This window comes from Pelecanus crispus, chromosome 10, assembly GCF_030463565.1.
Source record: "Pelecanus crispus isolate bPelCri1 chromosome 10, bPelCri1.pri, whole genome shotgun sequence".
NCBI classification, from domain to species: domain Eukaryota; kingdom Metazoa; phylum Chordata; class Aves; order Pelecaniformes; family Pelecanidae; genus Pelecanus; species Pelecanus crispus.
The window spans coordinates 42478548-42491427 of NC_134652.1; the positions used below are offsets into that span (position 1 = coordinate 42478548).

General features: G+C 52.1%; 1 protein-coding gene across 1 annotated transcript; it reads left to right on the forward strand.

The window, feature by feature from the left end:
- Positions 1-301: 301 nt before the first annotated feature.
- On the forward strand, positions 302-11635 carry PLA2G12B (phospholipase A2 group XIIB). The gene is made up of 4 exons (XM_075717845.1): positions 302-536; positions 6609-6697; positions 8749-8914; positions 11517-11635. Exons 1-4 carry the CDS (start codon positions 302-304, stop codon positions 11633-11635), a joined length of 609 nt encoding a protein of 202 aa, XP_075573960.1.
- The last annotated feature ends 1245 nt before the right edge of the window (positions 11636-12880 follow it).

A 12880-nucleotide genomic window follows, 5' to 3' on the forward strand; every position in this document is an offset into this window, starting at 1 on the left:
CCCGGGGAGCGGCCCCTTTTGGGGAAACCGAAGCCCTGGCGCCACAGGGGCTGAGCCTGTTCCAGCGGGATTGGGCAAACTCAAACCCCGGTGTTTCTCCGCGAGACGAACTTGGTCCAAATCTCCACAGTGCACTTTGCACTCTGACTGTGGTGACCTCATGCCGGCTCCCTTGGCAGCGTTTAAAGTCCAGGGGAGAGGGGTGCTTACCTGCCTCCTCCGCACAACCGCTCGCTCCCACTCCTCCCTGCCTGCACATCTGCCTGGACGAGGGCTCCGGGGCCTGGATCTGGACTGCAGCATGCGGCTGCTTTTCGAGGCAGCGGTTCTGTGCCTGACCCTGGGCTTAGGACAATGCAGCGAGGAAACAACGCAGCAGAACACGGTCCACCAAGCTCCCCAGGCAGAGTCATCCTATACAGACTGGGGCATTGGGGCCATCCGGGACAGCTTCGAAACGGTTAACAGCTACTTCGACTCCTTCTTGGAACTGCTTGGGGGAAAAAACGGCGTTTGTCAGTACAGATGTCGATACGGTAAGTGAACCTCACTCCTGCTGGCTCCTCTCTCCTTGCCCCTTTCCCCTCTTTCCCTCTCGTGCGGAAACGCGCAGCGCTCCCCCTTCCCCGAGACCACAGCCAGCTCCTATGCGTGCCCTGGCCCCTGCTATGCTCGGCACAGAACAGTCGCTGCAGAGAGTCACAACTTCTCTGCTAGTGCCAGCACAGGGACACCGAACCCCTCATCTTGCCCTCTCACCAAGAACAGCCTGATCTCGAAGCCACTGTGCTGTGCGCAAGGGGACGAGAGGAGAGGACACAGAGTTTTACAGGAAGGGCACATATATATATATATATATATATATATGTAGTTAACCAGAGTGCCCAGCTGCCCGGACCCCTGGAGAGAAGCACCAGGGTGGGCAGCGAGGCTCCGGAGGGGAGGACGAGCAGCCCGTGCAGACCTGACTCAGAAGTTAGTATTGCCAGCGGCCCTAATCTCAGCAACCTTCGGAGCGTCGTTCTTCAGCCCTTGCGAGTTGGCTAATAACGTGGGCTGGAGGAGGGGAGATAACAGGAAAGTAAACGAGACCTGCTGCCACCACGGAGGAACCTTTAGTACTCGAGGCGGAACGAGGCAGCTGCTGCTTGCCTTGGACTTTAGAGTGATTCTCCAAAAAGGAAGAGTTTGCTTTGTCCTGGGGGCAGGACGAAGGGGGTGACATCTCAGGGAGAGCGGGGCAGGCGGATGCACAGGCAGCACCGGCCATCAGCAGGGCACCTGCCGAAACGACCTGTTTGGGAACAGCAAGGGGGTTTCCTACAGACTGTGTCCTCTCCCCAGCCTCCTACAACCGTCCCCACAGCAACAGCTGTCCCCCGTCACCTCAGCCTGCCCGTCCACAACTGCCCATCAGCCCTCTGGCCCCCAGCTTCATCCCACGTCCCCAGCGACCGCCCGGGCAAGATGCTTGTGAGCACAGAGGCCATTTCAACCCCTCTCCTTCCCTGAGCGTCGGCTTTTCACAGACACAGACTCCATGCTTTGGAGAGATCCCACCGCCTCAGTTTCAGTCCGTACGCATCCCATTTCTTCCAGAACGCGGGCTGCACACTGCGCCTCTCCAGCCTGCGCGGGGCTGTCTGTAATGCTGCTGGGCAGAGGTGGCCGGAGGGAAGCACCTCCTGTCCCTCCCAGGCCTGCAGCGAGGCTGCCGGGAGACGCAGATGCTGCAGGGCTGGGCCCCGAGCTGCCTGTCAGGGCGAGGGGGCCGATGGGCCACCCTTAGCCAAAGCAGGGCCACATGGAGAGTTTAAAACCAGCCTTAACAGCCCGGGGCCCCACGGCACTCGCCGGCTGGGGCTGCCTCTCTGCAGCAGCTCGGGAGGGCCGCGGCGGCTCTGTGGGCTCCACCGGCCCCAGGGTGCAGTGTCATGGAGGAGGAGACCCCCACGCACACCACGGCATCGCCCCAGCGCACAGGACGAGGCCATCTGCCCATCAGGCAGCCTGTCCCCAGGCCCGCGCCGTGGCAGCCCCACGCCGTGCGCGACGACCTCCCTTTAGGTCCACACCGTGCTCCAAATTCGGAGTGGAAAGGGACTTGCCCTTCTTAACGTAGGGACTGAAAACCCTGGTAGTGGGCATAACATGGCCGGTACTGCAGCGTGCCTGAGGCAAGGTGTGGGAAGGCTGATATTCAGAGCTCGTTTCAGGGGGTCTCAGGACTCACCAAGTCCCGGAGAAATCGTGGCTCTTGGGCACATCCCGAGGCTGGGGCTCTCCCTGGCCCTGCACTCTGGGCAGGGGGAAGAGCATCTCCACAGAGCAGCGCAAATGCCTGCCTCCTCCCTGAGAGCATCCTGTGTCTTATTGGAGAAATGCTTTACCTACGAAGGGAAACAAACAAGCGCATCGTTAGCCCTGTTCTCGTCCTCTGCTGAACAACTCATTAATCACCGGCTGAAGGAGGAAACTATTGAAACGCTGCCCACGCGCCTCCAAGGGTCTTCTTGCTGGGCCCTTCCAGGACCATTTGTCCGTGCTGGTCTCTAGCGCAGACATTGCAAATCCCAAGTGGAGGGGATGCAGGGACCATCCTCAACCAGTGAGACCAGGTGTCTGTGCCCAGAAGAATGAACACAAACCATCTTCACCATCTTGCTGCTGAATCAGAGCCCGATTGCTTTTTTCCCCAGGCACGAAGCAAAAGTTACGCCTTCTACTTTCATTTCAGCCAAGAGACGCTGCTAATAGCTTATTTTGCCACGATAAAGGTCAGGACTCACCTGTGATTGCCACATCCATCTTCAGCTGAGCACGAAGCGCTTAGCTGTTCTGGCTGTAAGACTCTCCTGATTTTTCAGCAGCTAGCGAGGTCTGAAAACACACAACTTGATGGATTCCTCCCTTAAATCAGGACATTCAGGTTACACCAGCATTTGCTGGCAAATATCTCCGCCTCCTTACAAAATCTCTCTGGACATCTCATGGGGGGAAACAGCCTGAACTGGGAGTAAATCCTCTGACAGCCTCCTTCAGCTGTCTGGCCAGGCAGCACTTCAATGTTTTGCCCAGCATTTGGTCCTCAGGGGCTTAAGATGAAGAGGCACACATCCAGGCTGTGGGAATAGAGCCTTCAAAGTCAGGCTCTCCAACACAGCGCAAAAAGGCTGTGGTAAGCATGGGCAACGTCTGCCCAACGCCCGCTTGCCTAGGGCAGAGAAATAACAATGCTCGATACAGCGAGGAGCCCCGAGACCACCTATTCACCCAGAAAAACATTCACTTTCCCCTGCCAGTGTACCAGCACTGCAGTGTCTGAGCCCTCCTGCATCGCCAGCAGCCGCTCTAGCCAGTTGGCTGTTTTCCAGTCTCTTGGCACAGCTACAACAGCCTGGAGGTATTAAAATGCATCAGGGAAACTCGCTTCCCATTGCAAACTCAACTTCAGCTTCTCCTCTAAGGCCGTGCCAACAAGGCAGCGCCCTGAAGTATATCTTCTTCCAAAGAACAGGCTTCCTCAGCAATGCTGTGCTTCCACACGTCAGCGTCGCTCTTCAGCGTGCTGCTGGGCAGGTCCCGCTGTGCTCGCAGCTGCCTGCTGGTATCTCTCCCCCAGTGATGCCCTGCAGCAAGCAGACAGGCCACAACAGGCCCCTGGTGAAACGCAGCTAGCAAAACAGCCGGCGTGACCCACCAAGTCCCTTCCCCATCGCAGACGTGCCTACAAGGACGGGCGAGCAATAAATGATAACAAGAGCAGCGAGTCGATGCTCATGTAGAGTCAGGAACGCTTATTATTTCTGCTTTGCTTTTGTTTTCCTGGTAGCTAGAAAACAAGATGTGGGAGAGAGGTTAACTGTGGTGTCTGGGACTTTGTCTAGCCAAGAAAGAGTTCACAAAGGTGCACTTTACAGATGATTAAACTTTGTTTTACAGGGAGGAGGTGGGCAGGTTTCCTACAAGGGTGTATCTTGAAGGCAGTTCAAATGTTTTGTTGATCACCACAGTTCTCATGTGAGATTTCCCCCCCACCCCCACCCCCTCAGACAACTTTCTAAGACATTATAAAGCTGTAACTGCAGCTTAATGGAAGGTTTTCTCTGGAAACTCAGTTATCTCCATATCCCCAGACAGTCTCAATCCTACTCTGACTTGCCACCTTATCCCGTTAATTGCCAATGTGCTGCAGGAACATAACTTATCGTCCGTATTACAAGCAAGTCATTAAAATTTGACCCCATCCTGCAAAATCCACCTTGGATTTTGAACGTTCCTCTGCCTCCTACCTCAGTTCAGGAACATTTGAATTCTGAGTCCCAATTCTCACCCCCTTCCAAAAGAGCAACTAGGCTGCAAATTGCACCGAGACCTGGGTGCAGCCCTCCTCTCATTATACTGCTTGGGAGCCTTGAGTTATAGATTCAGCCATAAATATATACAGACATAATTCCGTCTCTCTATAGCATAGCCACCAAAATAGTGCAACGTGTCATGAACTCAGAAATTACCTTGCATCAGCATACCTCAACGGACTTAAGTTATGTTTTGGTGCGAAGATAATCCTATAATGATGGTGTGCTGCAACCAACTGATTTGTGCTCTTTGTCTCCCGTTAACTCAGCCCTACCTGCTCAAAATAACAATGCTTTCTGCACTAGAAAATTACATCTGGAGCATGAAGCAGATCTGACCTATTCAAAAGAGACCCAAAAGGTAGAAACACAGTAGTAACTGCTGTACTGAGAATTACCTTCCCACACAAACACCATCACCCGGTGGTAATGTCAGCCGGAGAGCTTTATCTTGGCTTGCAGACAGCTAAATCCTTGATGCACACTGTATTTCTGTAGGCTCGGAGAAAATTGGCTATTGGCGTCTCACGGCTGGACAGGATTTGAGTTTGTTGTTTATTTGTTGCAAATCTGTTGTTTAAACAAAACCGGCAATTTTTAATTTCAAATTTCCTATGTAAGACCTTTTGAGACATTTGGCTGTGAGGTCTTCTCAAGAACACAGTAGATCTCTGGCTATATTAACCACTGGTACTTGAGGTACCTTGACAGAAAAAAGGGGAAAAACTTCTTAAATGATTATCAGTGCTGACAAGAAGAAAACAGTGGAAATCGAGTTTAAAAGAACCCAACCCTGCCTGAAGGGGCAAATTACATCTATTTTATGTCTATATAAATTCTCTAGTGGTGCTCAGGGAAGCAGAAACTTAACCCTAGAGGTGACGGACTTACAGAAGGCTCAACTCACACGTGTTTTTTCCGGAGCATTCACACAGCTTGCAAAGTTTTCCCAGAGCAGGGTTCAGATGTCTTGTTTTAACACCTCACTCTGCATTTGAGAACTCCCTGTTATAAACCCAGCTGGGACAGAAACGGAACAAGCACTGAACACAGATCAAGGGACAACACAGAGAAACCCAGCTCCATGAGGGGTGGTCTCCACGACTTCTCCAGCGGAGAATCCTCTCCCACCTTTAAATGAGCTCCTTGCACAGAGGGGTCAAGGCACAGAAGCAGCCTGGTGTCTCGTCCTCCCCAAAAAGGAGGTGTTAGGTTAGATGGAGATGGGTGTTGAGGTAGGGACGAGAGAAAGAGGATGAGACAGGGCAGGGAATAGACAGATCTCCTTTCCACGTGGACAATTTCCACCCCTCACACCCAGAGCACTTTGTCAGCCATGCACAAGGCCCCAGGATGGGCTGGCAGGCAGGCAGACAGGAGGGCTTGCACACCTTCAAAGCAAAGTAAACCAGATTAAATTGCCGCTGAAGCTTCTGTTAGCTGCCTGTCTGCTGGACTCTTTCTACATTGGGTAAATAACTATTCACAGAGGAAATTCTTGCTCCTCTATGCATATTAAGAAGCATACTAAGGGAAGGCAGAAATAAAGGGATAGCAACTATTTGTAAAACACGGCAGTGCATCACCACATGCAGAAAACGGACCAAGACAACCTCCTACTCGGAGCAAGATCAGACATGCAAGGTCTAGCACAATTTTGCAGAGATCCACAGCTCACTGACACTCTGCGAGCAAACTGAGGATGGAAAGAAATCCCCTTCTAAGCTAGTAGTTTAGCTAGTAGTTTCTTGGAGGAGTTAAAAGCACATCTGGGTGATCCCAGCTGTGCAGAGCTCTCAAGAAGCACGTGAAAAAGCTCCTAAGAGATTTGGGAGGTCTGAGGCACTAGCTCTAGCACGGAGGGCTGCTCAACTGCAAAACCCCACTCTGCAAAGAGGGACTTGCCCATTTGTAAGAGCTGGGGAGAGTCCCAGACCTAGGGACTGGACTCAGACCAGTTTAAACATTTGAGAAGCGCTGGGGACCTAGTTCACACACAACACAGTGCTCCCGTGGCCATGCCAGAGGAGGGACGAGTTAAGTCAGGCTCTAGAGCCTCGACAGAACTGACCTGAGAGCAGGGCCAGTGTCTCAGCCAGCTCTAGTACCTATCCATCACTCCCCGCATCTCCTGGAGGAGAATGAAGTGTTTGGGGATGCAGACCAAAGGGGAGCTGCCTGACACTCCTTGCTTTTTGGTGCTACTCTTGGGAAGATCGCCTTTCCTAACATTTTTCCTTTCTTTCTCAGGGAAGGCTCCAATGCCGCGACCTCACTACAAACCCCAAGAACCCAACGGCTGTAGCTCCTATTTTCTGGGGCTCAAGGTACCCGAAAGTGTATGTACTGCCGCACCCACCATTCCCAAATGATGCAATTCTCTAATCACGGTAACCAGCTAATAATATTGGGGAGGGAAAAGGCTTAGCTGTGCTATGCACTGCCTGTGTGACGGCTTCTCTTCGCAGCTGAAGCCAGAGCTCTGGAAAAGGGAGGAAATATCACTTATGTGATGTTAGGAGGTGACAAGCTACCTACCTGGGACTGCCAAAAGACAGGGCTGCCTGTCAACGGCAAGGCGAACATGTCAGTCTGAGCGCTGCTTAACTTACTGTCAGTCAGGGAGGCATTCGGATCTCAACTGCTGGTGGCAGCGAAACAGGAATCACGCAGACAGGAGTCACATTTACGAAGGGCTGGCCTGCTGCTCTGTTTGTCTCGGTAGGTACCAAAAGAGAAAGTTCCCTGAGCAGGTTAGCACTAGAAGAAGAAAAGGTGTTACCTGACCAAGCAGAGCACCAGCATGGAGAAACTTATTTTTATCAAGGCCCTGATCAATCCCATGCCCCTGCGATAGGACAGGGAAGATGTTCAATGCTGGGCAGCTCAGTAACATTGCAAAATGTGCAAACAGCAATACTTGAATGCATTCTCCACACCCGACCCTTCGTCCCCTCCCATGCTTTTTGCCTCTGCCAAGCACTAAAATAAACCTGTGGGCTTTAATATTGCACCCACTTGTTATTTTAAAGGCAATTAATAAAATCATATTGGAATCACCAGGAAAAGCACTCCCAGGATGCTCTGAGAGCAGGAATTACTATTTAGCTCACGCATTACTGCTGCCGGTGAAGTCTGCAGCAATTAGGCAGATTCCTGCTCTGAAAACCCCTCCCTTTACGGCCCATTTTTCATGTTAGATTAGCTCATGGAATGCTTTGGGTGGGAAGGGACCTTTAGAGCTCCCCCAGCCCAACCCCTGCAGTGGCAGGGACAGCTTTAACCAGCCCAGGGTGCGCACAGCCCCGTCCAACCTGGCCTGGGATGTTCCCAGGGATGGGGCCTCCACCGCCTCGCTGGGCAACCTGTGCCAGTGCCTCACCACCCCCAGTGTAACAAATTTCTTCCTTGTATCTAGTCTAAGTCTCCCCTCTTTTAGTTTAAAACCATTACCCCTTGTCCTACTGCAACAGGCCCTGCTAAAAAGTTTGTCCCCTTTCTCATAAGCCCCCTTTCAGCGCTGCAAGGCTGCACCAAGGCCTCCCCGCAGCCCCCTCCTCTCCAGGCTGAGCACCCCCAGCTCCCCCAGCCTGGCCCCGCAGCAGAGGGGCTCCGGCCCTCGGGGCATTTCTGTGGCCTCCCCTGGACCCCCTCCAACAGCTCCTTGTCCCTCTTGTGCTGAGGGCCCCGAGCTGGACGCAGGGCTGCAGGTGGGGTTCCTTAAACTACATTTCATTGCAAACCTCATAGGCATTTCTGCGGAACCTCCTCCTCATGCAGGCAGTCATGAGCACTGAGCGCAATGAAGAAAAAACTCATCTCCTAAATATTTACATGAGAAAGGCCAAAAAGAGGAAGAATTTATAACAAGCTACTGGGTCCCGTCTCTCCAGGAGACAGGCCTTCTGCTCCATCACCCCCATGGTTACTGGCTAAGCTTGCCGTTTACCTCCAAGCGAGCAGAAGGCCCTGACCAAGCTGTATTTGTCCTTCACCTTGCAAGCGCATCTGTGAGAAATAAGACATTAATAACACTTATAGCAGATTTATTAGGCCAAGAAGCAGGAATTGTTGGGTTGTGGCAAAATGAGGAAAGAGAAACTAGCAAATGGTCATGGAGGGGCTGTTCCCCGCCTCTCTACCAGAAATTAATCCCCCATGATGGACAGGAGAGAGGGGAATGTGGTCTATCCTGCATTGGATCTGCATTACTCTAACCACTTTCTTTACATAGTGAGGGAGAAGCATGTTTTCCCAGCTGCTGCCCCAGCTATCAGAGGTAGCTTCTGGAAAAGCAGCCAGTTGGGCTCTGCAAAACCTCCCCCAGTTGCAGCTGTCTGAGTCTGAAGCCAGGAGGCAGCCAAGGGACACTTCTTTTCTCTTTCCCCAGCTAGATTTGGGCATCCCTGCCATGACCAAATGCTGTAATCAGCTGGACATTTGTTACGACACCTGTGGAGCCAACAAATACCGCTGTGATGCCAAGTTCCGCTGGTGCCTCCACTCCATCTGCTCCGACCTCAAGCGCAGCCTCGGATTCGTCTCCAAGGTGGAAGGTAGGCTTCCCGGCTCGCATCCTCTGCGGAGGGAACAAGCGATGGCAGGGAGGGAAGAGTGTGGGCAGGGAGCTCTTTCCTTGCCAAGAGAAACAAAAATCTGCAGTAGGGAGCAGCACATCTGTCCTGTGCTTGCCACAGATGGGTCAGAGCTAAGTGAGAACACATGGTTCTGGGATCTGCACACACACACACTCTTCTGTCCCAAGACTGAACACCTAAAATTATTTACATTTGGAAAACATTACAAAACACATGTGGAAAGTAGGAAAGAAGAAAAAAAAAAAAAAAAAACCAAAAACAAACCACCCAACAAAAACCCCCTAGAAGCAATTCCTTCAACCCTTGGATGCCCTCCCTGAGAGTTCAAACACCTTCATGGGAGATCAAAAAGCCTTCCAGAGCCAGTAAGCCACACACTGAAACCTGTACGTGGCCAAGGGCCAACAAACTGGGAGAGCCAAGGACAGAGGCCCTCTGGGATCTGGTTTACAGATAAGAGATGACGATGGCGCCAGGGACACGCCACAGCGTGGGTGGTGGCTCAGCCGTTGCAGGGAAGATCTTGATTGCTCAAAAGCCCTCGTGCTAACAAAGCTCTAGGGACATGTCAGCAGCTCAAGAGCCACCCTGGTTTTGCCCAATTTTAAAAGCCTCAGTTTGCAAGTTTGAGAAGAGCTTTTTGGTAAAGGCTGCGGTCGGTAACCTCTGTGAAGGTTACGCATGTGATAGCCCAAGCCTGCCTCTTGATCCTCTGGGCCAACATCGAGCGCCTCTGCACTGTGCGAGGAGGGGGAAACATCTACCCCACCACACCAGAGGTCAGCCATGGCAAGGAAAGCCTCCCCCAGGCTGCTCCTCCCGAGGCCATTTCAGAGCATCCTCATCCTCCGTAAGGCAGGTATCCGCCTCTTGCAGAGCGGCTGTGTGGCAGTAATGCAGGACACGCAGCGACAGGACCTGCCAATGGCAGGTAATGCTGAAACAGTTAAAGATATTTACAGGAGATCTGGTCTGAAAACCTGGCAGAGCCCTTGAGAACAGCCCATTCCCAAAGCCAAATAAAACTCCAGTGGTGCTGCCAAGTTTCTCCTAGCTGAATACAGCCAGTCCCTCTGGGTTCATCCCCGCTGCCGCTGGCCTGTTGTAAGGCACGATTAAATATGCATTTGTTTTCCAAAGGTGCAGCCTGATTAGGACACACGGGCAAGTCTACATGACACTGGTCCTAGCGCAGATGGCTTTCTATCTTGTCACAGATAAATCTTTGGAAAGAGCGTCCAGGCCGGCAATAGAAAACAAAGATGCGGACTGAGATATAAGTACTACAGGCCAAGTACAGTCCATCTTTCATGGTCACCTTTATCTACAGGTCCTCATACAGCCAACCTCTTCCTATCTCTTCAGATTTTCCCCTGCCAATTTTTCAGATCCCTCCCCTTTCTGCTTGCAGCAGTGAAGCCAACAGACAGATCCCAGGGAGTTAAGGTGGAGCAGAGCCCACGCTCCTTGGTTGAGCCAAACCGCCGCTGCCTACAGTCGAGCAGGGCTAGACTCCTCAGCATCTCCGACTGGGTTGCCGCAGGAGGCACAAGTGTTGCTAGCATTAACGACCCTCTGAGCCATCCTCTCCTCCCCTTGCCTTGTGCTCTATACCTGCCGCTCCCCGTCATCAGGGCTGCTCTGAGCGGCTGCTGTCACAGAGTCCTCCTCCTCCACCGCCATCCCAGCTCTTATCTGGGATCCTTTCCGCTAAGTCACCAGGAGTTCAGAGAAAGCAGGCAGGGGCAGAGCAGCTGCACTCCCCTCAGGTGGGCACAAGCATCCCAGCTGCAGCAGGGCCAGTTAACCGGAGCCTCAATTCTCCCACCGGCTCGCTACAGCCTCTCCAACGCCCGCCAGCCGAGCAAACCCCTAAAGCAGCAGGAGCAGAACGAGGTGGTCGGAGAGACTGAGACGGGAGGAGACAGTCCCAAAGGCAGGGCCTCCCCAATTCTATTACGCATGCAAGCAATCAATGTTAGTACCAGTAAGTAAACCCTGAAAGACGTGATATTAACCCATTTATTTACTGACAAGCAGTTTCACGCTTGGGTTTTGGGAAGAGGAAGGGCTAGGAGTCAAACAGACCGTATCAACAGCTCCACTGCTGCAGCCACAGCAGGATTTTTCATACTGGCTGGCAGCTGGCATTGTAGCTCCCAAAAAGCAGAAAAGGTTGGTTAGTAGTGGCTATAGGCAACTGTGGGGAGAGGGAGCCGGGAAAGACAGTGCTGTAGAGACCTTCTGGGAAATCTGCTCAGTAAACAGAGCTATTTGCAGCGCCCCAAATGATCCATCAGCCAGAAAAGCCTGAGAGAGGCAAGTAAGGAGGGGAATTAGGGGGTAGAGAAGTTAGTGCCAGATTGGTGCCACCCTAGGGAGAAAAGAGCCCCCATTTCAGCAGCAAGGAACCTCCGGATTTATAAAAAACGCAATACCCAGAGAGAAAAAGACAGCCCGTGCTTCCAACTGCAAATACCACACAACTCAGTGCAGGGCTCAGGCCAGGATACCTCCACTTGTTACTTACCTGCCTGATCAACTCCTCCTCCCTCCGCAGCTTGCGAATCCGTCGCAGATGCAGTGTTCAATGCCGTCTGGACCCTGGGCTGCCGGCCCTTCATGAACAGCCAAAGGAGCGCCTGCATTTGCAACGAGGAAGAACGAGATGAATTGTGAGGAAGAGCAGATGCCCGGCCTCCGCGAGCCTGCTGCCGAACGTCCCCTCTCCGACACAGCACTTCAGCGCAGCGATTTCTACCGGCCCTCTGGTCTAGCATGGGATGGGGGGACCTGGCCAAGCAACACTCATCAACTACAGCTTTTGGGCAGAGGGCAGAGAAAGGGGAGACAGCCCGTGGATGGATATAGGGCAGTAATGGCTGCTGTCCACCACCGATGCAGTTCAACAGCCCTACCCCTTTCCAAGTCCATCAGCCTGAATGATCCGATGCCCATTTTCTCTACAGACTGATCAGGAGAGGCCAGCAGGATACAGCGCTGGTTATAAACAAGAGGCTTTACTTGCTTGTTTGCCTTAGACACATATATATTAGCTCCCCCCGCCCCTTAACTCTCTAATTTGCAGCGCAAGGCATTAGCTTTCTGCAGCCCCTGAAAATCCCAGTCCATGGACACCCTATTTACATTTTTCCACCACTGCTGACAGACTGAAGAGGAGAGGTAATTTGCTTTCAATATGTTGCTCACACCCATGCCTGACATTTTCCATCCTATCATTACACACCCTGACAACCCTGCTTATTTAAATACTTGGTGGATCCTAAACCAATTTAAAACATCTGGGGATTTGGTAAGCATGAGAAGGACTTTAAGCGTTTGCGATGCAGGCACAATTCATATTTGGGCAGAAGGGGACCAAAGCCCATCGTGTCCGAGATGTGAAATCACAGCACTCTCCCCCAGTCTCAGGAGAGGAAGCTGCTTTTCTTTTGCAGTATTGTCCAGATGTATTTAATTCTTTACCTCCTGTGTCATTTAACAAAGCTTTTCCCTTAGGATCCCTTTTTACACAAAATGGCTGGGTATCCACCTCCATCTTTCGCACGAGGGAAACGGGAGGCTCACCGTTGCCTTGGATGAGATACTCAAAAATCCTGGAGGCTTATCTGCTAGGCGGCAGGGCTTCCATGCTACCTCTGTGGGACAGAGACACTGCCAGCTGAGGAGCGATCAGCAGCCTCAGACAGCATTCTTGCCGTGGTTAATACTTCCATCCGCTATCGGGAGCTTTTATTGCATGCAAAATTAGAATTTAAAGTGGTATGTGGAATTTCATCTACATATAACATTTGCAGACAGCTTTCATCTCTGTTTCTTGTTGAAAGGAAGTTGCTACTGGGTGCGCGTGCGATGCCACATAAATACTTCAGCGTCTTCTGCAAACATATTTATGGTTATGTT